A 27,773-nucleotide genomic window follows, 5' to 3' on the forward strand; every position below is an offset into this window, starting at 1 on the left:
GATCCTTCCTTCCACATTTAAGTTACGAATATGTTTTACCTAAGGTTGGGTAGGAAATCAGGGGATTATGCAATGATCAACAGCTTGAGGACCATTTCAGGGTCAACATTTTTGTCGTTACCTCAGCATTGAAAATAGCTAATAAAAGAACAATTCCTTTGAGGGGGAAAAAAAACGTATCCAGGCCTGGGGGTTTGTGAGTAGGTGGAAGGGAGTGAGGAAGAATGTGGGGGAAAGAGAGAAAATTAGCATGAGCCACAAATATGCACACTATTTTTATCGTGATAATTTGATACACATGCAGAGTGCCAATTGCTTGACTCCATTTATATCATGTGCTCACCAGCAAATAATAAAAAAAGATTGCCAAGCACGTTTATGGAAACAGTCCTTTAAAGACGCTAATACCAGGACAGTCAGGATAAATCAGTCTCACACTACTCTTTACTGTGGTCCAGGCCGTGCCTTTCTAGCATGTGTTTGTTCAGATGTGCTCCTTCTGCCCATGTGTTTAAGGAAAACATGGTTTGATTACAAAAACTGTATTAGTCAATACTTGGTTTAAAGATTTACAAGACTTGATTCGTTGAAGGGGTAGATTGGTTCAGCACGGGAACCTAACTGAAGCTTGAACTCAGGATTAGATGAAAAGTTATACTTTATCATTTACGAACCTGACTCCAATGATGTATTATTAGTAAATTATTCCCTTATCATGCCTTTTGTTTTGGTTTTTATTTCTCTTTCTCGCTTGCTCTCTTTCTATTAAAAAAAAACTAGAAGCAGAGTCAATACACAATTGATAATGTTATTGATGTACTACTGATTTACATGAAATGTTTTAATTATGATATGTACTTGCTTCTAATAAAAATATATATTTAAAAAAAAGGAAGATTTACAAGACAACAAACAGTCGCTGGAACAAATGAAGTGCTGTCCCGCACAGAATAATTTCAGTCCAAAATATGATTATGGCTTTAGTATCTGCAACTACCGTCACTTGTCCTTACAAAGATTATTTGCTTAACTTGCAAAGTGCCTGTGCAATGAAAGGTCCAGCACTAAAAACAGCCGGGGTTTGGAGATTTGATGAGAGCCCTCGGCTATCTTTGATCGGCCTTTTCTGACTTTATCTTGCACAAAACGTTATTCACACTATTCCCTTTATCATGTATCTGTACACTGTGAATTGGCTCGATTATAACCGCGTATTGTCTTCCCGCTAACTGTTTAGCATGCAACAAAAGCCTTTCACTGTACCTCTGAGCAGGTGACAATAAACCAAACTAAACCAAGATACAATGTGACAACAACATATTTCATACCATGAAAGGTGAAGGATCCATTCTTTGGTTAGGGGGGGTGGGGAGGGAGGGGGGGGGGGGACGGGGGTGGGGGGAGGGTGGGGGGTGGGGGAGGGAGGGAGGGTGGAGACAAAGGGGGGGGGGGAGGGGGGGAGAGGGAGTACATGCACTGGTCACACTCACCTCTCTCATTTATTTCCAGTGAATTTAATGAAACATATTGTTACGTTTTGTAGGTACACAAAAACGCTGGAGAAACTCAGCGGGTGCAACAGCATTTATGGAGCGAAGGAGATAGGCAATGTTTCGGGCCGAAACCCTTCTTCTGACTGCACGTTTTGTGTTGTTTTAGGAGGGTTTTGGTTCGGTGTAGGGTGGAAGAAGAGGAAAGTAAGAACCAAATTAGAATCTAACTCATCTCCTAATAACTGGCCAAAGCAAACTGCTGTAAAATGTGCTGAAGCAAAACTGCACGTGGTGATATAAAATAAGGATTAGTAGGCGGGAGCAATGCCTACCAGATGATGGCCAAGCTTGTATTTGTTTTAAAATAGCATGGGCCAGACAGGACACATTTTATGACCTCCCACAATGATTCAGCAAAGTGCACAGAAGACTGACAGAGACGAGGGAGGCGTTAGCTGAGCCAGTGGCAGCTCGGTGAGACACTTGGGTTTAGCACAGTCTTACAGTTTATTTGATCATTTTTATCAGAACCATCTTGAGCTTCTTTACTGTGTGATGGACATCATTGAATATGAATGAACAGGAACACATTTTGCATTGCGAAGGGAAAAAATAGACCGGCTGATAAACAGTGGTTGTTGGACAAGGGCAGGACTGGATTTGTCGGTGATCTCCAGAGGTTGAACAGCTGGCTAGTTTTTCAATACCAAGGCTCGGACCTTCATGATGACCAGGTCAGAAAAATCAATGCCAAGATTCAGACACAAATGGTGGTCAAATCAGAGAAGCATCTGACTAAGATAGATGCTTCTTTACCAAAGAGTAAAAGTATTTGTGACAGCAGAACATTGAAAGAGTTGTCCAGGGAAGAGGGGGTGGGGGGGGGGGTGGTTGAAGATAGTGGGGGGTGCAGAGGGACAGAATTTAAATCTCTCATCGTCTTACCACTCAGGTCTATTAATGTCGAGTTTCAGCCAACACCACAAAGAGTTTATATACTAACATAGCCTTCCTTAAAGGCCATAAGAGATCCTTTAAGTAAGGCTATGTTATTATGTAAACTTCATTTGGCATTCCCTGCCATTTCAATGGCAGAGAATACTTTCACTTTCTCATTCAGTGCTTTATGAATGAAAGTTCCACTTGATAATTCAGCACATCATTATTTAATTCCGTGAGTCTTTATGCCGCTTGTTCTGATGCTACTGCTGCTGCACCCACAATTTTGATCACTTTTCTTATACAGCTACAAGTCTACAGTAAAACAACCTTTTATGTCTGAAACTGGTAATCAGTTTGTAAGTTTTACCTCAACTCACTAGAAAACTGCACACCTCTCAGCAACACCAGGCAACAACTTTGATAGTCGGAGAGTTGATTTAGAAAGAGTTAAGTCAGCCTAGATCACAGACCTTCACGATGACTTTAATGTATTCTCAGGTCACAGTAGTTTCTCATGCAGGTTCAGAGACAATCTGCTCTATCATTGTGTCCGTCTGAACACAGAGTTCAATTTAAACACCGATTTAGCCTCCGCACTCCCTGAACACAACGCATATCAACCCCCTTCTTACGATGTTGAAGTTTATAACCACACGTACCTTCACCAACCGACGTCTCCACTAAATCTTCATTTTAAATGGACTGCAGATGTTCTTTTTCAAAGCATTTGTTCTCTCAAACCAGGCTGCGAACGAGTAGCTTCCAAAAATACATTCTGGAATGTTCCTTTGCGGAAAACATTGATCTAGGCTGAGGAGAGTGTGCAGAAAACTCACCTCTGAAATCAGGCGATGGGAACACTCCACTGCTGCTTATCGTAAATGCAAACAGATACAGTGGAGGGAGGAATGATATGATTACAGCCTGAACATAGCTGCTAGACCACACCTAAAATCTAGTGCTGAACTCGTTTAAAAACACAGCCAACAAGCTCTCACTGCTCCACATGTTTCTCTCTGGCAAGGAGTACCAGTGCATGTAATATCTGAGAACACAAGGGCATTTGTGAACTCTGTACATATTGATGTAATCACTTTGGGTTTTAATGGAAAGAAAACCTGCGTGGAATGCCACTCGGTGTACTAAAGGAACCTTCAATGCAGCACAATCACCGACAACAATGTAATGACTCATCCTCAACTGAGTTTCAATAGGCTTTTTGTTTAATAAGGAACTTGATAGCCATGCATTTTAACAAAATAGTGGAATTACTTACAACTAACTAGTACAGTTCAGTGTGACTAAATAATCCACACTATTAGTTATCATCCTGTTTTGAATCTAATATAATATTGCATCCAAAAAAAAATATTGCAAATGCATCATTTTACCAACTGAACAGATAAATTCAGTAAAGATTCTGCTAGAGGTTATAATTGCACATTGATGACTATTATTACAATCGTTCTAGCCAGAACAGAACACTCTCCACCTTTCTTTGCTTCCCATGTTGATAAGGATAGCAAGTTGTTGATAAGGGTAGCAAGTTTATGCTGTTTTTTTAAATGATAGAATTAGAAATCAATTCTAAACTGAATCCAAAGGAAAGTGGCATCCCATGAAAACATTCACTTTAAAAGGCAAAAATAATGGTAAAGAAAAAGACTGCCTCTGTGAAATGGCTTCCCAGTTTTAAAAAGTTACAAAATGCAGTGGGTCACCCACAAAAAAGACCTGCTATGAAAATCACCAAAGTGGAACCATGTGCTGCAGGGGTAGACATACGCGGTAATCCCAGATACATTTTCACATTATTCCATCAGCCGTCGTCTACAACTCAATTCATTCTTGTGAAAGTCCGTAGCCAGCAAAAGTTCACACAAACATCATTTGATCAGTTATACATAATTGAGAAATTAGGATAACAAGTATTTCAAACGGGCACACACATACATACAGTCTCATGTGTATAATTGTACTTACTCTTAGATCTCCATTTAAAGCCCTTGAAGAATGGTTAAAAGAAATATGAGCAGGATCCTTGTGGTAAACCTTCAATAGTGCTCGGTCTTGTATGTTCCTAGAATCAAACACACCACTTATTATGGAAGAAGACAATAGCTCGATTTCTACCATTTTCTTTGATGACATATGAGCTCAGAACCGCACAGCTGATATATCCTAGGTAGACAAAAATGTTGGAGAAACTCAGCGGGTGAGGCAGCATCTATGGAGCAGACTGAAGAAGGGTTTTGACCCAAAACGTCACCTATTCCTTCTCTCCATAGATGCTGCCTCACCCGCTGTTTCTCCAGCATTTTTCTCTACCTTCGATTTTTCCAGCATTTGCAGTTCTTTCTTAAACAGCTGATATATCCTGGCTATCACAAAGCAAATTTGCCGATACAGAAGGTTTTATAACATGTCAATAATCTCTATATCTGCGGAGCGAACATCCACTGCAGTTTTTCACCCATCAGATTGTGTGATATTAATCGAGATATAATTAACAGTGCATGTTATTAAAATAGTTTTCTGACATGATGCCAATATCAACCATAATCAGATTGCAATTCTGACAAATATGGGTGACTGATACTATTGCTTACATCGACATAAAGGCGTGAACTTTTTCTCCTGAACCCGCCCCCACCCCACAATTTAAAGATATGAAGCAGCACTAAAATATTGGTAAGATTCCAACGGATAAATAAAAATGTACACAAGCCTTAAAGCTTGTACAATTTTATTCAAGAGGGACAGCTAATCTGAGACAGTGCCATGGTCACTCATTGCATTTTGATTGTATTTCTTAAGGCAAATCTGCCAATTAAAGAAATTGACAGGCGCCCAAGAAATATTTTTGTATAAAATCACCTTGTAAAAGGATTGTAATTTTAGAGAGAATGATGGCTGAAAGTAAAATTTTGGTGAACACATTTCACCATGACTTGAGCATTTAATGCCAACACTTCATAATGCCACAATTATTTCACTTCAGAGCTCTCCCCATATTCATATGTGTGTGTATATGTGGTTGTCTTTACATCTTCGCAAAAAAAACTAAGCGGTAATGATTACATTTTTACATATTTTGATTGACGTTTTACTCCTCTAGGCAGTGGTCACCTTCACTGAACATTTTATGCTTTATTTCTCGGCTTAGTCTCAACTTATTACTGATTAAAAGTCTTAAAACAGTCAAAAAACTTTGAATTTAAAATGACCAGCTTCAACTGATGACGTCACAATGGCTCGGCTAGCAGTGATCAGCTTCACTGAAGATTTCGCCCTATATTTCACGTTATTCGCGATTAAAGCTGTAAAAATGACAACTTTAACAAGATTTTTACTGTTAAAAACATTACTGCCAGCTTCCAACACACATTGCACACAATGTTGCAACACAGGAACACTCTGAACTTTTCACCTCACAGGAGGGGGAGGGGAGGGTGAATTGCTATTGCCACACGCAGGGCAAATGCAATTGGAATTTTTTTTAAAGCCCACTGCTGAGGGAGGCTGGGGAGTGCTGGAATCTTACTTTCGGGAACGGCTTGAGTTGGAGGACCATGCCTCCCATAGCGAACAGGTGCGTTGGGGGAGCAGACTCAACGGGTCTGCACTTGGTCTAGTATATTACTAAAACTCTCATCTTGTTTGTTTGGATGTCTGTGAGAGAGTCAGATCCTGAAATTACGGCAAAACTATACACTATAGCGCTACAAGTTTTGCACCACCTTACTCACAATTGTCCTGTGGTGTGTTTTCAACAAGTTTCGTTCTGATCAATGTTAAATTTTACTAGTTATTAACATTTTTAGCGTTACAAAATCCAGTTTGAGAAAGATTCAGCAGCGTCAGTTAGAGCTATGACATCACAATGGGATCACATTTACATAACCTGCCCGTGAACAGTCTTCCAGTCCACAACAACATCACAACGGGATCAGCAGCTTCTACCACAAGGGGGTAGGGAGGGATGGGGGGGGAGATGAGTGCCGACGCTCACCCCCCCCCCCCCCAAGTGGGTTTTTTCATTGTGGGGGGCGACGGAATAGGAGAGAGGTTTCGAGTCAGCCCCGCCATTCAATGTGATACCAAAGATTTAATGTACCAGAATATTCCCACATTAATAACATTGCCATTATATTGAGAGAGAAAACAATTACAAAATGATGTATTTGAGAGTCATGGAACTACTGCCAAATGCACAATAAACCGTTACTAAAAATAGTATCTCTTTGTCTAAATACTAATCTTACTACCAGACAACTATGTCAGCATTCTGTAACATAAAATGAGTGTTAAAAGGTCCCAATGTCATGTTCTAGATATAATGTCTGAAATCGTTTGATCATTGGTACAGGACATTAACCAGATCTTCAAGTCATCATGGTTTGATAACAGCCTCATTCCTACATTATACTGCATGTAGTCACTAATTATATACGCAAGCTTCTATTTTAATAATCAACCCAAAAGCATTTAAACTTTTGCATTTAAACTCACCAGGTTTGCCACAGTAAACACTAACAATCATCTGGAAAGTTCTTTAAAGAGTTTTAAAAAAATCTGTTTGAAGACTAACACGTCTCCAAGTCCTTTGACCACAATGCCTGTTTCCATTCTACATGCAAATAAATCCCTGGTTAAAAAAAGGGGGCTTTTAACCTTCCACAATGATTACTTATATAGTAAATTAACTGTAAAATTATAGGTTTGCATTGCACATTTATTCTTGAGCATACATGTTGAATTAGTGGATTTCTCCCAATTATCTCTCAGTCAGTGCATGCAGTTACCTCCAGTACAGCTCTCGTCAAAAACCAATTCTACAAAACAGATCAAACACACAAGCATAACCACATCCTGGTACAGAATCAAAGGCAGATGCCAGTGTTGAGAAATTGTTACTGATCGACTGAATGGGAATAGAAAATATAATTCTATAAATCTCTAATAAAAACAATATGGCAAATGGAAACCATTAAGATGAAATACTGAATAAAAGTCTTCCTCAAACCTCACACAGGAAGTGCAATTTCACCAAATATTTTAATTCATCCACGTGATGTGGGTATTTGCTGTTATTGTCCATCCCCATTCACCAACACGCAAGTAGTTGCCCAATTTTAGAGGCCACTAGACCAAGTGCAGACCCGTTGGGTCTGCTCCCCCAATGGTGTGATCCCCCAACCCAATATTCCACCATGCACCCGTCTCCTCCAACGGAACTGAACCCGTTCCCAAATGTAAGATTCCAGCACTCCCCTGCCTCCCTCAGCAGTGGATTGAAAAAAAATTCCAATTACACCTCCCATGCCTGCTGCAGCAGTTCCAATTGCAATACCAATTGGCCCTCCCCCTCCTGTTGAAGCACTTGCTGTGATATCCCATTGAGGTGAAAAGTTCAGAGTGTTCCTGTCTTGCAACTTTGTTTTGAAGTGTGTTGGAAGCTGACAGGAAGGAGCAGCGAATCAAAAGGAAGAAAGGCAGCCGGCAGCCGGACGGACGGACGGCAGGCGACAGGCACACAGTTTTATATAATAATAGATGTATCCTGAGATGCATAAAGTGTGACAGGGTGGTCGATTTCCTTCCTCTGCAGGATATCAGTGAATTACATCAGGGTATCAGTCTTTATGACCATCTGGGATAAAGTTCCTTGGTCATAATTATTGAGACTCGATTTTGAACTTTAAATTTAGCTGCAGCTGTGAAAGACTAAAAAAATACTAAAATAGGTTATACAGTAATAAAGCAACTTAGATTTACATTGAAAGAAAGCCTCTAATTCAGCTACCTTTCATGGCTTTGCAATCTACACCTGTTTGTCATCAAGTCTGGAAGAGAATTTAAAATACAGTACATTTGCTAGGTTGTCAAGACCTCTTGCAAGATCACTGTTTTTTGGCACTACTTCAGCCCAATGGTTAAGGAACTCATCCAATTATTTGCTATTCCCCAAATTCATGCTCTCCTGGCCAGCCTCGTAGCTTCAATGCTCCACAAAATTGCCACTCCAGCATTGCTGCCGTACCGAAATTCACACCATAACCCATTTACAAACATTCCTCATCTTTGTTGACATAAATTGTCCCAAGCTCACGAATTACCGCTGTTAAATTGTTACCCTTGTGTTCAATTTCAGATCAAACTTCCACCAATCTTCGTGCTCCTCCAACTCAAAAAGCTACTATTTGCCATTGTCTTAGCATAGCTCAAAATTTGCAACTACTTGGATCTATACCTCTCTTATTTAGACATCCAGTTTTGGAATTCCTTCCTGATTCCATCTGCTTCTTTTCCCTTATTTAACAATCTCCTGGATCTCTGGACAAATGCATTTAAGGACCGGTCCTAATGCCTTTGTATTCAATTACATCCAAGGTTTCGGTACATCGAGGAGCAGTTTGCGTGTTATCCAATCAAATCAGATCACACTATATGTAAATACAAGTGGATGTGATTTGGAATATTTTATCAGGCTATAAACTGCAACGTAAATCAAAATTTGTCACGTATTTGTATCTAATTACAATCTTTGAAGTGCTTTAGGGTGTTTTCCTATGTGTTTATTACATAAATGTTGTTCTTCTTGTTTTGAATAGTCATGGATTCATACAGCATGTAAATCGGCCCACTGGCTCAACTCATTCATGTCAACCAAGGCACCCATTTAAACTAGTCCCATTTGCTTGCCTTATGGCCCACATCCCTATGAACCTTTCCTTATCCATGTGCTTTTCTTTTAAATGTTGATATGGTAATGGACTCAACCATTTCTGCTCGCAAAACTGAAGGTGCTGGAGGAACTCAACGGGTCAGGCAGCATCCATCGAGGGAATGGACAGGTGATATTTTGTGTCGGAACCTTTCTATCATGCTGAAGAAGCATTCCAACTCAAAATGACACCTGTCCATTCCCTCCACTGAGTTCCTCCAGCACTTGGTGTTTTGCTCAAAATTCCAGGATCTGCTGATCAATGTGTCTCCACTTCCTCATTCCATACGAGTACCATCCTCTGTGTGAATATATTGCCCCTAAGGTTCAATTAAATACTTGCTCTCTCATCTTAAACCTATGCTCACTAGATCATGATTCCTCAACCCTGGGAAAAATGTCTGAGTGCACACCTTTTTCTGTCCCTCGTGTTTTGTTACACCTTTAAAGGTAAGATCACCACACAAAAAGTCCAAGCCTGCCCAACCTCTCCCTTCAGTTCATTTCATTAGAAATAAATGATAAGCCATGACTGAGCTCTGCAATTAGAGATCAGGTTTTGTTAGGTGCATGGGAGATACAATTAGTAAAGGCTGATTACCTTTCATTCAAAGTTTACTTTTGCATCTTTTATAAGACTTCCTTGTTCACTTCTCAATAAAGAGTCACAACTGTCTTGTTTCTTATATGTAACTATGGATGTTAATCTATTTTGGGGTGCAGAGCCCTAAATCATCTTTGCACAGCAACTTCTGTCCAATGTCATTAAGATCAACCTTGGAGTGACAATGGATAAGAAATGGCAGATGCATATATATTTTGAATCAATGTGAGGTTATCCACTTTGGTGGCAAGAACAAGAAGGTGTCTTAATCTGACACCTGAATGGTGTCAGATTAAGAAAAGCGGTGGTGCAACAAGACCTGGGCGTCCTTGTACATCAGTCACTGAAAGTAAGCATGCAGTTACAGCAGGCAGTGAAGAAAGGAAATGGCATGTTGGCCTTCAAAGTGAGAGGATTTGAGTATAGGAGCAAGGAGGTCCTTCTTCAGTTATACAAGGCCCTGGCCGGGCCTTGTCCAGCTCGTTTCGAGATGGGCAACACCACCCCAGGTCTACCGACTATCGACAATACCGCCAGCGGGCTGGCTAACAAAGCTGAAGGGAGGAATGTGCACACATTCTCGCTGTCCGAGCACGATGTGAGGAGGGCTCTGACACGGGTGAACACGAGGAAAGCTGCAGGCCCCGATGGCATCTCAGGGCGAGTACTCAAGTCCTGTGCTACGCAGCTAGCTCCGGTACTCACTACAATATTCAACCTCTCCCTGGACAAGTCCGTGGTCCCTGCCTGCTTCAAAAAATCCATCATTGTACCGGTACCAAAAAATGCCTCCCCAGCCTGTCTGAATGACTACCGTCCGGTGGCCCTTACCTCGGTAGTCATGAAATGCTTTGAGATGCTGGTGAAGAAACACATCTGCGCCTTCCTCCCTCGCAACATGGACCTGACAGATCCACGGACGATGCGGTCTCCCAGGTTTTGCACACCGCTCTCTCTCATCTTGACAGCCAGAAGGGGGGCTACGTGAGGATGCTGTTCATAGACTTCAGTTCAGCCTTCAACACGATAGTCCCCACCAGACTGGCCGGGAAGCTACTGGAATTAGGGCTTAACACCTCCCTGTGTGCCTGGGTCCTGGACTTTCTCACCGCCAAGCCCCAGGTAGTCAAGATGGGAGGGAATACATCAAAGTCCCTCACCCTGAGCACAGGATCGCCCCAGGGTTGAGTCCTCAGCCCCCTATTGTACTCCCTGTACACACATGACTGTGTGGCTAGGTTCAGCTCCAATTCAATAATTAAGTTTGCTGATGACACTGTGGTGGTGGGCCTGATCTCAGACAACGACGAGAAGGCCTACCGGGAGGAGGTGGCTGATCTAGCACTCTGGTGCCAGGATAACAGCCTCCTCTTGAACATCAAAAAAACGAAGGAGCTGATCGTGGACTTTAGGAGGGCACATCATCCGAGGACGTACACTCCATTGAGGATAAATGGGGATCCTGTGGATAGGGTGAGCTGTTTTAAATATCTGGGAGTCCACATCTCTGAGGATATGACATGGACATCACACGCTGCAGCACTCGTGAGTAAGGCAAGGCAGCGCCTTTACCACCTCAGGCAAATGAGGAAATTCAGGGTGTCTCCGAGGATCCTCCAGTGCTTCTACTCAGCGGCTGTGGAAAGCATCTTGTCCGGAAATATTACCATCTGGTTTGGGAATTGCTCTGCCCAGGACAAGAAGGCTCTGTAGAGAGTAGTGCGTTCGGCCGAACGCACTATGGGAACTTCACTCGCCCCCCTGCAGGAACTATACATCAGAAGGTGCAACTCCAGAGCCAATAAAATCACGGGAGACCCCTTCCACCCCTGCAACGGACTGTTCCAGCTGCTATGGTCAGGCAAACGCCTCCGTTGCCATGCGGTGAGAACAGAGAGGTTGAGAAGGAGTTTCTTCCCAGAGGCCATTCGAACTGTAAACTCCTATCTCACCAGGGACTAACTTTACTGAACCTTTTTCCTTCCGCCCACAATATTTAATATGTAAAAGAATATGTGATTCTGTTTGTAGTTTGTTTGGTTGTTTGTTTGTTTGTCTTTTTGCACAAAGTCCGCGAGCATTGCCACTTTTCATTTCACTGCACATCTCGTATGTGTATGTGACGAATAAACTTGACTTGACTTGACCACATCTGGAGTATTGTGTACAGTTTTGGTCTAATTTGATGGAAGGACATTCTTGCTATTGAGGGGGTGCAGCGTAGGTTCAACAAATTAATTCCTGGGATGGAGGGACTGAAATATGATTAAAGAAGGGGTTGACTGGGCTTGTATTCACTGGAATTTAGGATGAGAGAGGATCTTATAAAAACATATACATTTCTTATGGGATTGGACAGGCTAGATGTTCCCGATGTTGGGGGTGTCCAGAACCAGGGGTCACTGTTTAAGAATAAGGGATAGGCCATTTAGAACTGAGATGAGGAAAAACATTTTCACCCAGAGAGTTGTCAATTTGTGGAATTCTCTACCATAGAAAGCAGTGGAGGCCAATTCACTGGATGTTTTCAAGAGAGAGTTAGAGCTAATATGACCGGTGACATGGTCAAGTTGAACTATTGCTTTACAGTGCCAGAGACCTGGGTTCAATCTTAATTACGGGTACTGTCTGTACAAAGTTTGTACGTTCTCCCCGTGACCTGCCTAGATTTTCTCTGAGATCTTCGGTTTCCTCCCACATTCCAAAGACGTGCAGGTTTGTACGTTGAATGTCTTGCGGTAAATGTAAAATTATCCCAAGTGTGTGTGTTCAAGAGTTCAAGATCAAGAGAGTTTATTGTCATGTGTCCCTGATAGGACAATGAAATTCGTGCTTTGCTTCAGCACAACAGAACATAATAGGCACTGATTTGTAAGGTAGTGTTAATGTAAGGTAGTAAGGTAGTGTTAATGTGTGGGGATCTTGGTAGGTGTGAACTCGGTGGGCTGAAGGACCTGTTTTCGCGCTGTATCTCTAAACTTGACTACTAATTTCTGCTCTGTTCAACCCAATGAAACTGAAATGTTATTGGTTCTTGGAATATAAAAAATATTCACTAAATAATCAAAAAGAACAAAAAATCTGTGTGGCTGCATATAAAAAAAATATTTGGACGCAGAGTTGTGAATCTGTGGAATTCTCTGCCACGGAAGTCAGTGGAGGCCAATTCACTGGAAGTTTTCAAGAGAGAGTTAGATTTAGCTCTTAGGGCTAACGGAATCAAGGGTTTTGGTGGAAAAGGCCAGAACACGGTACTGATTTTGGATGATTAGCCATGATCATATTGAATGGTGGTGCTGGCTCGAAGGGCTGAATGGCCTACTCCTGCACCTATTTTCTATGTTTCTATCCCTCGGGTGATCAACCAGTTGCTTCTGTCCTGGAAAATAGATGTTTTTCTCCTCCAAATCTTTCAGAGCATTTTCCTGAAGTTCGAGGCATACCTTGCTTAATGAAATCATACCAATGATTTAAAAACAGGTGCAGATACATTTAAAATGAGAGAATGACTTCTAATTGCCACACTGAGAGATTCATGTGTATGTGCCTTGGAGCATACTTCAAATTTTGCAAATATAAATTTGTCAACTGTTAATTTCGGAGTTTAATTTAATACTCTTCTCCGAATACAATAGCCAGAGAAAAGCGTGATAACAAAAGCCATTCTGAAGAACTTATCAAAATCTTTAATACACAAGGTTTGCAGGGATCAGTTCTGGGACATCATGACGAAAGAATGACGAAAGAAAATGTGGATGGGTTGCTGAGTAACTATGCAAATGACATAAGCATTGGTGCAGTTGAGACAATAAAGTAGACTGACAAAGGATACAATGGGATATTGATCAGTTAGAGATGTGGGAGGAGAAATGGCAGATGGAGTTTAGTGTTTAGTGAATAGTTCTGGAAAATATATTTAGCATTTCAATAGTTAATTAACTTAATACTATGGACCCTTATTCACTTTAATCCTCCTACAAGGAAATGTCTACTAAACACTACCTTCCGACAAGGAGTTGTGATTTTTTGAAGTTTCTCTTTTCTAATCATTTCTGGTCGAGTAATTTATTATAAAGACAAATTTAAATTTATTTTCTTGCTGAACTTATCACCTTGCATACTCAAAATAACTGCATCCACAGCTTCAATCTGTCGCATCATGCAACCATTCTTTTTCTTTGCATCAGTCCAAATTTTTCCAAAGAATAACAAATAACCTCTAGCACAGAAATCGGTCATTTGCCCAAATTATTGACACTGTTTTTTGAACTCCACTCAGGTGTCTCCTTCCACCACTCTAATGTCAAATCCTATCAGCACAGGATTTTATTTCTTTCTCATTCATATTCATCGTTTTCCTGTAAAAAAAACATTGCAATGCCAATTCAAATTACAGGGGATATTTCCACAAATAGGAAATGAAGAGTGATTACCGAGGGATACACCTCATGACTGAATCAATTAGTCATCAAGTTAAAAGGCAATGGGGAGGTTGAGTGATTTTAATGTTAAGCTGGCACATGCCTACATTAACTTGCATGTCATCAACTCCAAGGGAACTGTTGTGCACATCAGTGATTACATTGTGGTTAGTTTCAAAGACCATGTCAATGCCTGCTCATCCACAAAATCAGAGCATACTTTTCATGCTGTAATCAAGTTAATGCTTTGAAGTTTCATTATTCCTCAAATGCTTGACCAAAGAGGATATTGGAGGCGTAACGTGATCAACTCTCCCAACAAATGTAATGATTTGAGCACAACTAGCAATGCAAAGTATAAATTCCAAATGTAATCAGAAGAAAACATGAAACCATTTCTCACTGCTAGACTATGCTATTTTTATTCAGTTACTGTGACCACACACTATTTCGTAGAAGTCTAAACTGGGTATGAGAAGAGTTCAATATCAGAGGAAAGTCTTAGTGCCAAAAAAAATCATGGTACTCAAAATCAAACTTGGACTATTGGGTCCAAATTATCTGGACTATTGTGTCCAGCCACTAACTTGCTAAATAAAACCCTAACAAACAGTGCACGTAATCTTCTCACTTTGATGTGACCTGTTCAGTGCCACCCTCGAGTAGATGCGTTTTGGCTTAGTCACGTCATCCTTGATCTAGAAAAAACTCGGCACAGGGTGGCCAACAGTGGAAAAAAAACCTTGGCAGTGAACAGGTTAAAGATCAATATGTGACACAAGGATGTGGAATTTCATAACTAAAATAATACGAGGAAATGAAATGAAACTTATCAGAACCCTGGTTAGGCTGCTGCTTGTATAATTCTTCTTCCCATTCCCACACAGACCTTTCTGTCCCAGGTCTCCACCATTATCAGAGTGAGGCATAACGCTAATTGTAGGAACAGCATCTCATATTTCACTTGGGCAGCTTAGAGCTCAGTGGTATATCAATTTCTCTCACTTCAGGTAGCCCCGGCATTCCCTCTCTCTCTATCCCTCCCCCACCCAAGCCACACTAGTTTCTCATGTTCACCCTACAAACTGCTAACAATGGCCTGTTTCCTTCATCATCGTTACTTTTTTGCATATCTTTTACTCATTGTTCTTTATAACTCCACATCATCGTCTATATCTCTTGTTTCCTTTATCCCTATCCAGTCCGAAGAAGGGTCTTGTTCCGAAAACCTCACCCACTCCTTCTCTCCGGAGATGCTGCCTGACCCACTGAGCTACTCCAGCTTTTTATGTCTATCTTCAATGGAATTCAATTTCTTGCTCTTGTCCCAAGACACAGGAAAAATATTCATTCAAGTACGAAGGCAGTGTGGCAATAGACATACAAACATAGAAACATAGAAACATCGAAAATAGGTACAGGAGTAGGCCATTCGGCCCTTCGAGCTAGCACCATCATTCAATATGATCATGGCTGATCATAGACAATAGGCAATAGGTGCAGGAGTAGGCCATTCAGCCCTTTGAGCCAGCACCGTCATTCAATGTGATCATGGCTGATCATCCCCAATCAGTACCCCGTTCCTGCCTTCTATCCATATACCCTGACTCTGTTATTTTTAAGAGCCCTATCTAGCTCTCTCTTTAAAGTATCCAGAGAACTTGCCTCCACCGCCCTCTGAGGCAGAGAATTCCACAGACTCACCACTCTCTGTGAGAAAAAATGTTTCCTCGTCTCCATTCTAAATGGCTTACTCCTTATTCTTAAACTGCGGCCCCTGGTTCTGGACTCCGCCAACATCAGGAACATGTGTCCTGCCTCTAGCGTGTCCAAGCCCTTAACAATCTTATATGTTTCAATGAGATCCCCTCTCATTCTTCAAAACTCCAGAGTGTACAAGCCCAGCTCCTCCATTCTCTCAGCATATGACAGTCCCGCCACCCCGGGAATTAACCTTGTAAACCTACGCTGCATTCCCTCAATAGCAAGAATGTCCTTCCTCAAATTAGGGGACCAAAATTGCACACAATACTCCAGGTGTGGTCTCACTAAGGCTCTGTACAACTGCAGAAGGACCCATTTGCTCCTATATTAGATTCCTCTTGTTATAAAGGGGCCAACATGCCATTCGCTTTCTTCACTGCTTGCTGTACCTGCATGCTTACCTTCATAGACTGATGTACAAGGACCCCCAGATCCCGTTGTACTTCCCCTTTTCCCAACTTGACGCTATTTAGATAGTAATCTGCCTTCCTGTTTTTGCTACCGAAGTGGATAACCTCACATTTATCCGCATTAAACTTCATCTGCCATGCATCTGCCCACTCCCCCAACCTGTCCAAGTCACCCTACATTCTCATGGCAAAGGGTTAATGCCTAGTATCTAAGGTCTGGCAAATGAAAAATAGATTAGGAAAGCATAGATTGTTCACTGGGCGTGGCAGGGATGCAAGCTAGATGTTGGGAAAGTAATATTTTAATTGTTTGGGGCCGGATATTCAAACCAGAGGCAGAGAAATTTAACAATGATATCAGCAAATCAACATTAAAAAAAACAGATTATCACGTAAATTAGAAAACCTTGAGGATTAAGTGGATGCTACATCTGCAATGATTGAAGACATTTTAAAGAGAATATATTTAAATGCAATAAATAGCAATTCCCTTATGTGAGCACCTTGCACATAAAAAACAATCATACTTCATTATTCACATTGAAACTAAATAATTTAGTGCAATATTTTTAATCTCTGCTCAAGCTGAAGATCATTCAAAGGGGAATATGAATCAATTCAACGAGAACAAAAAAAAGGGACTGCAGATGCTGTAATAAGGAACATAAGACATAATGCTGGAAGGATTGTGCAGGTCAAGCAGCATCTGTGGAGTCAAAAGGTTTAAGTTTAGGATTGAGACTTGGCAGCAACAAGAAGCCAACAGTCTGTACAGCCTACAGATGCTGTGTAATCTAAGCGTAGGAAATTCAGCATGACCTGATTCAGCACTTCTGAAATACAATGAGGAAGTCGATTCAAGTTCAACTGAAGAATAGATCAGCTTGCCTCCAGTGAGGCTCGAGATCATAAACACTCTCTACCGCCCCATCATGTGATGTCGTAGAGTTATAAAATTGCCTCACAGCAGGATTAATCACAGCTCTATTAGAAATGTTCTTTAAAAGAACAGTTTCAATTTCTGTTTAGAAGGTGATGCATCAACAGTCAATGGCAAACTGGTATAAATTAAATTGGGAGCTATGTGAATTCAGAAGAAAACATAAGAATAGATAAGACTAGAGGGTGACTCATCCTGTACTGGTATTTAGGATGGGCAGCAATGACAAGCCAGGAAACAACAGGCTGGCGACCCTGATGTCATTGTCATTGTGGGTACATTGATGGAGGGGATTCTCAGAGACAGGATCTTCCAGAATTTGGAGAGGCTTGCACTGATGAGGGGTAGTCATGCATAGAAAATCATGTCTCACAAACCGATGTCGTTTTTTCGAAGAGGTCACCAAGTGGATTGCTAAGATACTGGCTCACATGTTTGGGATCATTGACTTGTTGTAGAATTAACCGGCAGCCAATGAGTTTTGAGACATTTGTATCATCAATGAAGATAAATGAGCCAGTACCTTCAGCAGTCATACATGCCCAGGCCATAACACCCCACCACTGTGTTTCACAGATGAGGTAGTATGCTTTGGATCTTGGGCAGTTTCTTCTCTCCTCCATACTTTGCTCTTGCCATCACTCTGATATGTTCATCTTCATCTCATTTGCCCACAAGATCTTTTTCCAGAACTGTGGTTGCTCTTTTAAGTATTTCTTGGCAAACTGTAACCCAGCCATCCTATTTTTGCAGCTAACCAGTGGTTTGCATCTTGCAGTGTAGCCTCTATATTTCTGTTCATGAAGTCTTCTGCGGACAGTGGTCATTGACAAATATACACCTGACTTCTGAAGATTGTTTCTGATCTGTCGGACAGGTGTTTCGGGGTTTTTTTTTTATTATAAAGAGAATTCTTCTGTCATCATCTGTGGAGATCTTCCTTGGCCTGCCAGTCCCTTTGCGATTAGTAAGCTCACCAGTGCTCCCTTTCTTCTTAATGATGTTCCAAACGGTTGATTTCTGTAAGCCTAAAGTTTGGCTGACATATCTAACAGTTTTATTCTTGTTTCTCAGTCTCATATTGGCTTCTTTGACTTTCATTGCCACAACTTTGGTCCTCATGTTGATAAACAGCATTAAAAGTGTCCAAAGGTGATGAAAAGAGTGGAGGAAACACTAGGTGCTGAGAGCTCTCTTATACCTGCATTAAGGAGGTAATTAAACACACCTGAGCAATTACAAACACCTGTGAAGCCATATGTCCCAAACATTATGGTGCCCTGAAATGGGGGGACTATGTATAAACACAGCTGTAATTTCTACAAAGATGGATAAAAATACTCTTTATTAAAATCTGACAATGTGTACTTTAACCGCATGTGATTTTTTTTCTATTACAAATCTCAAATTGAGGAGTACAGATGCAAGTAAATAAATGATGGGTCTTTGTCCCAAACAATATGGAGGGCACCGTAAATACATCAGTATCACACCTCATGACTCCAACAGCCCTGTTTTGATCCTGATTTCCAGTCAAGTCTGTGGTATGTTTGTATGTTTTTCTTACAATAGTGTAAGAATTGATTAGTACAGGTGTCAGGGGTTACGGGGAGAAGGCAGGAGAATGGGGTTAGGAGGGAGAGATACATAATTTATGGCGGAGCAGATTTGATGGGCCGAATGGCCTAATTCTGCTCCTATCACTTACGTAGATTTCCCTGGGTACTCTTTCCTTTTGCTTCCTGAAGACTTTCTGGTGAATAACCTTACAATGTAGCGTAGTTGGGCAGCATTAAAATCATTTGGGGTTGGGCAAGCGAGAAAAGATAGGTTAAGGGAATTAAATCAGGGAATGCTTCTTATGGGAATGCTCCAAGAATTGGTATAGACTCATTGCATCACATCATTGCAGCCTCCTTCTCTATTGTAACAAAAACACGAGAAAAGGCAGATATGTCGTAAGATGGATTACTCTCTCTCATCAATAGTTGATTGAGGATTTCTTTGATCAGGAACATTTTATTAAAAATAATCAGTCCTGGCACTTTTCATTGAAGCTCAGAAGCAGCAATTAAGTATGTTTCGTTCTGGGTGGTCATGCAGCTAAAGTAATTATACTCAGAGAAAGTTAAACAAAAACACACCCATTGCTTCTCTGTGAATCAACAATTCACTGTCAAAGTTCATTTTAATCTAACTTAATCTCAATCTCCCAGAATACATTTAAAATAGGCAACTTGCATAACACATTATAATTAATTAATTTAATTTCCCCCTTTTCTTCCGCATGTTACCTCCCTGTTGCCAAGACTTGCCACATCATCACCTTTACTGCCAGCACAATCAAAACAAACTGTGAGACTAACTCAAGGAGCCAAGCAGCATCTGAGGAGGCAAAGGAATGGTTGACACTTTGTATCAAGATCCTTTATTGGGACTTCAATTGAAATATCAACCAGCACTTTTCCTCCATAAATGCTGCCTGACCCACTGGGTTCTTCCAGCAGTTTGTTTTTTGTTCAAAATTCGAGCATCTGCAGCCTTTACTGTCAGCCCAGTTAAGGTAAGCAAGTAAAAAATGTTCTGCAAATCAATCAATCAATCAATCAATCAATCAGTTTTATTCATCACATTGCACATAAAGTGCAAGTGAAATGAATTTGCCAGCAGCGGTACAATGATAAAGAACACACAAATACAATAAAAATGTAACACAAACATCCACCACAGCATTCATCACGGTGGTGGAAGGCACAGAAATTGGCCGGTCCTCCTCCATTTTCCCCCGTGGTCGGGACCTCAACCCTCCACAGCTGTCGCTGCGGGTGTCCAGATGATAAAAGGACAAGGGAAAAGTCAAGGTAAGTCCAGGATCAGCTCTTCCCAACCGGAGAACGTGGCTTCAGGCTGGTGTAGGCCGCAGGCCGGCGGTCGAAGATTTAAAGTTCACGCCGCAGCCAGAACACCGCAGACCGCAGGGCCAACAGACGAAGCTCCCCTCCAGGGATCCCCGGCAATGGTAAGTCGCCACCGCGCCCACGGTAGAAGTTGGCCACGGGCCGGCAGTGGAAGTTTCTTCTTCCCCCTGGGTCCCCCACGAGGGATCCCGTGCTGCAGACGCTGCGCCAGCTGGAGCTGTGCAGACCACGGCTTCAGGCTGCCGGCTGCCATGGGCCAGCGAAACGGAACACTACCCTCCGGCGAGCCCCAGCGAGGGCTCACCCGCTCCACGCCGAGAGTCCACACTGCGCCCGCCGCAGAAGCCCCGGGCGCATCTCCGGGAAAGACCGCGCCGATCCTTGTTGTTAGGCCACGGGGGAGGCGAACTGGAAAAAGTCGACTCTCCATGGAGGAGGCGACCGAAGCGGTTTGGAACAGTCTCAAGGGCCTGTCCCACTTGGCCGTCATTTGTGCGCCATTTATGCGACCTCGTCGTCGCATTGAGGCGCACGAGTAGCGTGTGGGCGGCGTGGGACGGTCGCATGGAGAAACACGGAGGGGTATGGAGTTGCGCGCAGTATCGCGCGGTACTCCAGGATTTTGTAGTGCACAAAATCTTCGTGGGCCTCCGGCGTGATGTATCACATATGCACGCAGATGTATTGCGGTCGCACGCTGACGTCCTGACCTCGTATGTGTAGTGCGTGGTGACGCATGATTACGTGCCTAACCAAACGCCACCGCTCGCCACCCATACTCTGTCGGCCCGCCTTTTAAGCGTCATGGGTATAAGTGTGCACAATTTAAAAATTTGCACAGTTTCGTAGAGAAAACTACGTGGTGAACACCCAAAATATACTAAACCGAAAAGCGCAAATGTGAATTGATGCTTCACTTGCAATGACTGCTTGGGTCCCTGGATTGTGGGTAAGGAAGAGGTAAAAAAGACAAATGTTGTCTCTCCTGCAGTGGATGAACGAATGACATGAGAAGGGGTGGACTTGGTAGAAATGGAAGAGCAAACCAGATAAGTAATACAAAATGCTGGAGTAACTCAGCGGGACCGGCAGCATCTCTGGAGAGAAGCAATGGGTGATGTTTCGGGTCGAGACTCTTCTTCAGACTGAAGAAGAGTCTCGACCCAAAACATCATCCATTCCTTCTCTCCAGAGATGCTGCCTGTCCCGCCGAGTTACTCCAGCATTTTGTGTCTATCTTCAATTTAAACCAGCATCTGCAGTTCCTTCCTACAGATTAATTTGGTCTGCAGCTTGCTACTTTTCATTCACCTCTTTTTTTGAATAGGGGCATTACATCTGCAGTTTTTCCAATTGGTAGCACCACTCTGGAAACTGGAACATTTTAGAAAATCACCATAAATATCACAAACTGGGTAGATATCATAAACTGGGTATTCAAATGACATCACGCGCTCCAGACGGCTGTGATGCGCGCGACAGTCGTGTGTCAGTCACTACCGGCCTGTCACGTAAATGACGGCCATGTGGGACAGGCCCTTTAGTCTGTGTATTTCTGTGGCTTAGGTACATTTACTAAGGTACAATTAGAGAGCAGAGTAATTTAAATCCTTGCATTGATATAGCATGGTCCACGATACAACTTTTATATTTAAATAAGATTAATAAAAGGCAATAGATGGCAGCACTGTTTCAGTCAGTTACTAGCACATCACTAAAGCAGCACTTGGAAATAACTGAGATGGGTGCGTCTGCTTATGTATAGACACACCTGTATCTAAGTAAGAAAGTTCCAGTTAAAGTTGCCAACTAACTTCACATGTGGGGTATCCCTCTAACATACCAATGAGACTCACTATATTTTGTCGCTACCCATCTTTGAACACTCTGTTGAAACAGAGATTCACAAAATAGTTTTCAACGTGAGAATAAAGATTTATAACCTACTTTGAAAGGAACAACACCAGTATGAATGGCTTGTTATTAAAAGTAAAAAAAAAACACATTTGCAACGGCTGTAAAACAGAGATTGGACTGCAATGAAGACCTAATACCACAGCTGGAATTCCTGTTGTTTGCCCAGATTCCAGGGCCATCTGGAAGTGATGTTTGAGAAGGTTTCTCTTAAAATAAACTGTTGAATCAGATGAATGCAACAAGGCTGAGAGTGTAAAGTATGTGGACTCTAGGGTGAATCTCGAGTTTCTGATTTCCGGTTGTTTACATGAGGCTTTATTCTGGAGTTCACCATAGTGCATGTGAATTCATTAACAGAAAACCCCATTTACACATGGCTTTAGTCTTAACCAACTCTAGCTGAACATATAGTGGAACTGGCAGCAAAGGCTACAGAGGCCACAGAATATTTTATGGCACATCTAAAGCATCTATATTCCATTTTTTTTGTTGGAAAGATGGCTCTAAAATCTTTTATAGATCAGAGAACAAAAGTAAGAGTGGGAAAAATAAAATCAAGGGTTAAAGTTAAAGAAGACATTTGTAAAATCAGCACAAAGATTGAGCAATGCTCGGATCAGAGTCATGATTAGATGAAGATGATGATTGAGCAAGGGGAGGGAATAGGAGATACCATTAAGTAATTTGGAAAATTAAATGTCAAGGCTTGATATTGAAAGTTGAATCCTGGGGAGTTAATAATGGGTGTCGTGACCAGGAAATGGAAATGCAGTGCTCCAAGAGGTAAGAATGTCGACTCAAGCCTTTTAAATGTATTGCAGGCAGTTTGGCCAGGAAAGCCAAACCCACAGCCGATGGCGATCTGGATTAGAATTCTTCAGGCAGTGTCCCATTGAAAACAGCTAAGTATGGCAGTCCCAAGATAGAACAAACATGAGAAGTAGTGCAATCCAGCAACATATCTAAGTTCCACTCCACCGAGCACAGGATAACTTATGTAATTGAAGAAAGAGACATGTAGGAGTTGGCAGAGATTCAGGTCCAATGAAATGGAAAGATTTACTGTCCAAGCGTAAAGTAACGTGCATGCAAGTAAAACTGAGCAGGTTTTTCACATTTTTAATGCTCTATTTCCATAGAGCTATTAATAGCTGGCTTTAGACAGAACACACAGTTTCATATGACTACTTAATGAAAAATGATGACAAACACATTGATGCACAAACATTTTTTGTACTCCATTCTCCCACTATTCTTTCTTGTCACAACTGATTTGTTTCTATTGACACGCATTCACCAACATCTCTTCGTGAACACCAATCTGCCATCCATTTTCACTAAATCTACACCCTATAACCCCCCCCCCATTCAACATAAAACATACCAGTTTTCTAAATTTCCCCACTTCTGATCAAAGGTTATGGATATTAACTAAGCTCTCCTTTCCACAGATGCTGCTTGACCTGCTGAGCAAAGTTGTTGTTTTTTTTTTGTTTTAGATGCACTAAATAGCATGGAGCACAAATAAATGCAAAGCTGACGTATTTAAATCAATGGCATCCAGAAGGCCTCATGAATATAGGGTTATGGCATTTACACTAATGCAGAGTATCGAATTCAAATTCTCAAGTCTGCCAACTACCTCACACTGAAGTCACTGCCTGGATCATCCAAATAGATGATACATTAGCTCTAGACTATATAATGCTACAATGTGTCAAGAGAATCAAGAGTGTGTCAATGTTATATGCACCGACAATGGACCAAGGACATCCTTATTTGCAGCAGCTTAACAGGCCTGTAAACATATAACATAGATAACATATAAGAAGTTAAAAAATAATAATAACCACAATACTACTGCAAAAAAGATAGAGATCCACAGTTCCTAGATTAGTTAGTGTTGTATTGCGTAGTCACAGAGCTATAGTCATAAGGCACAAAAACAGACACTTTGGCCCAACCCGTCCATACCAGGTATGAGGTTGCTTTGGCAAGTAAGGTAAAAGTAAATCCGAAGGGTTTCTACCGCTATATTAATAGCAAAAGGTTAACGAGGGATAAAATTGGTCCATTAGAGAGTCAGAGTGGACAACTATCTGCAGACCCAAATGCGATGGTGTAGATATTGAACAATTTCTTTTCTTCGGTATTCACCAAGGAGAAGGATATTGAATTATGTGAGGTAAGGGAAACAAGTAGAGTAGCTATGGATACTATGAGATTCAAAGAAAAAGAAGTACTGACACTTTTGAAAAATATAAAAGTGGATAAGTCTCCAGGTCCTGACAGGATATTCCCTAGGACATTGAGGGAAGTTAGTGTAGAAATAGCAGGGGCTATGACAGAAATATTTCAAATGTCATTAGAAACTTGAATAGTGCCGGAGGATTGGTAGCAACTGCGCATGTTGTTCCATTGCTTGGGGGGAGTACCTCAATTATGACCTGTTAGATGCATTTTGACGTCAGTGGTGGGCAAATTAATGGAAAGAATACTTAGAGATAATATATATAAGCATCTGGATAAACAGGGTCTGATTAGGAACAGTCAACATGGATTTGTGCCTGGAAGGTCGTGTTTAACTAATCTTCTTGAATTTTTTGAAGATGTTACTCGGGAAATTGATGAGGGTAAAGCAGTGGATGTTGTGCATATGGACTTCAGTAAGGCCTTTGACAAGGTTCCTCATGGAAGGTTGGTTAAGAAAGTTCAATGGTTGGCTATTAATGGTGGAGTAGCAAGATGGATAAAAGTGGCTGAATGGGGGATTAATGGTGGATGGTTGTTTGTCAGGTTCCCCAGGCCAGTGACGAGTGGGGTGCCACATTATCTGTGTTGGGTCCACTGTTGTTTGTCATGACATCAATGATCTGGACTGATGGTGTGGTAAATTGGTTTAGTAGTATGCAGATGATACTAAGATAGGTGGGGTTGCGGGTAATGAAGTAGAGTTTCAAAGTCTACAGAGAGATTTATGCCAGTTGGAAGAGTGGGCTGAAAGATGGCAGATGGAGTTTAATGCTGATAAGTGTGAGGTGCTACATCTTGGCAGGACAAATCAAAATAGAACGTACATGGTAAATGGTAGGGAATTTAAGAATGTAGGTGAACAGAGGGATCTGGGAATAACTGTGCACAGTTCCCTGAAAATGGAATCTCATGTAGATAGGGTGGTAAAGAAAGCTTTTGGTGTGCTGGCCTTTATAAATCAGAGCATTGAGTATAGAAGTTGGGATGTAATGTTAAAATGTACAAGGCATTGGTGAGGCCAATTCTGGAGTATGGTGCACAGTTTTGGTCGCCTAATTATAGGAAGGATGTCAACAAAATAGAGCGAATACAGAGGAGATTTACTAGAATGTTGCCTGGGTTTCAGCAACTAAGTTACAGAGAAAGGTTGAACAAGTTAGGGCTTTATTCTTTGGAGCGCAGAAGGTTAAGGGGGGACGTGATAGAGGTTTTTAAAATGATGAGAGGGATAGACAGAGTTGACGTGGAAAAGCTTTTCCCACTGAGAGTAGGGAAGATTCAAACAAGGGGACATGACATGAGAATTAAGGGACTGAAGTTTAGGGGTAACATGAGGGGGGACTTCTTTACTCTGAGACTGGTAGCTGTGTGGAATGAGCTTCCAGTGAAGGTGGTGGAGGCAGGTTTCGTTTTTATCATTTAAAAATAAATTGGATAGTTATATGGATGGGAAGGGAATGGAGGGTTATGGTCTGAGCGCAGGTATATGGGACTAGGGGAGATTATGTGTTCGGCACGGACTAGAAGGGTCGAGATGGCCTGTTTCCGTGCTGTAATTGTTATATGGTTATATGGTTATATGGTTATACCAACCAAGATGCTAGTTCTATTTGCCTATATTTGGCCCATATCGCTCTAACCATTTCCCATCTATGTACTGATCCAAATGTCTTTTAAATGCTGTTATAGCTGTGTTCAAGAGTCTGATGGTTGTTGAGACCATTTACAATTTTATCGCAGCCAATTAGCCTACAAACCTGTACGTTTTTGGAGTGTGGGAGGTAACCGAAGCACCCGGAGAATGTGCAAACTCCGTACAGACACCACCCAAAATCAGGATCGAATGCGGCTCTCTGTCGCTATAAGACAGCAACTCTACCGCTGCATCACTGTGCCGTCCCAAACTTTTGTTGTTCACCGGCTTGTGGGGTAGCTCCCATGACTGGCCTCCATGCATGCTGATGCATTCTTGGCCCTACTGGGAGAGTGACAGGGAAACCCTACATAGCTATTCTCAACTGAATTTGTTTTTGAGGTAGCAACTTGCTTCATACTCACACACGCCTGTACATCCTAAATGCTGGCGTCAAGCTTTCCCTGTCAATAGCCTGAGAGGGAAGGAATGTTTTAAAAATGTATACATTTTACCTTATAGCTCGCTTTACTCTTGTGCCTAATATTCCCCCGTCTATGAGATAAAAGTTCAGAACTTTATTCCTTTCCTAGACAATCCCCATCCCAAACCACCCCCAACATTACTATTCTGGAATTTCCCTGCTGATCCCGACCAAATCCTAGACTGAACCAGTGATGCTGGTGTTTATAGGTTTTCCCTCATTAGGGGGCAACACACCACTCGGTCATCCCAGTACAAAGGAAACTCTCAGTAGAACCTGCTAGGTAGGAGGTGGAGAAGACACTGAATGCAGGAGTAACTCAGCGGGCCAGGCAGCATGCCAGGAAAAATGTGTAGGAAGGAACTGCAGATGCTGAAGATCAACGCAAAATGCTGGAGTAACTCAGTGGGACATGCAGCGTCTCTGGAGAGAAGGAATGGGTGACGTTTCGGGTCGAGATCATTTCTTCAGAAAAAATATGGATAGGCGACATTTTGGGGCCTGATGCGAAACATCACCTGTCCATGTTCTCCTGGAATGTTGCCTTACCTGCTGAGCTACTCCAGCACGTTGTGTTTTCTTCTGTAAGCCAGCATCTGCATTTTCTTGATTCAAGTAAAAAGGAGAGGCTGGCTGCTAATGTGCAGGCTAGGGTAATAAGCTCCCAGCAGTGTTGGCAGGCCACATCGAACGATCCAACTCACCAGCAAGTGGGAGATTGGGAGGTGGGAGTGTCAGTGATCACTGAGGGACTTCATTGGTACAACCAATGGCAATAGAGCTAATTGTAGTCCGTTTCTCCTGCAACTGCCAGTCTACAGATCAGACATGATCTGGCCCTTTATGAAACAGTTTTCATGTCTGACCCCACAGCTAATGTATCACATGTTATTATCCCCATCAGATTGTCCAGCTGGTCACACTTGTATTAGTTGAAAACTGTAGGTTATCACATAAGAAAATATTTTAACACACGGAAAAGGCATATTATGGTTTTGTACAGCAGGAGGGTATTACCACAATTAAAGACGGATTAACTTTAATTTTGCACATTCAGCTATATACCCGCAACTCAAGAAAACATTTTCAGCTGGTTTGAGAATAAACCTTTTCATTTAGCAACATTTATTTACAGAAGCAAACCTTAACTTCAAAATTTGAGATAATTCAAATCTAATGAAATGTTTTGTTATTTGCCTGATATAAGGACTTTAAGACCCAAGTTTTCCCATATCTAACTGTGTATGAATTGACATTAAGAATGTTG

At 41.7% G+C, this 27,773-nt stretch overlaps 1 protein-coding gene across 4 annotated transcripts in view; it reads right to left on the bottom strand.

Moving 5' to 3' along the window:
* Positions 1-27,773, bottom strand: part of LOC129707370 (sickle tail protein homolog) — a 171,373-nt gene that overhangs the window by 143,366 nt on the left and 234 nt on the right. For 3 of the 4 annotated variants that reach the window (XM_055652365.1, XM_055652358.1, XM_055652393.1), the window contains exon 2: positions 4,419-4,515. In XM_055652365.1, the coding sequence (XP_055508340.1) occupies positions 4,419-4,515 (97 nt within the window). Of the gene's footprint in view, positions 1-3,094; positions 3,929-4,418; positions 4,516-27,773 lie in introns of those variants that run through there. The other variant, XM_055652383.1, reaches the window with a different exon arrangement.

The sequence above is a fragment of the Leucoraja erinacea genome, chromosome 2, assembly GCF_028641065.1.
Source record: "Leucoraja erinacea ecotype New England chromosome 2, Leri_hhj_1, whole genome shotgun sequence".
Classification (NCBI taxonomy): domain Eukaryota; kingdom Metazoa; phylum Chordata; class Chondrichthyes; order Rajiformes; family Rajidae; genus Leucoraja; species Leucoraja erinaceus.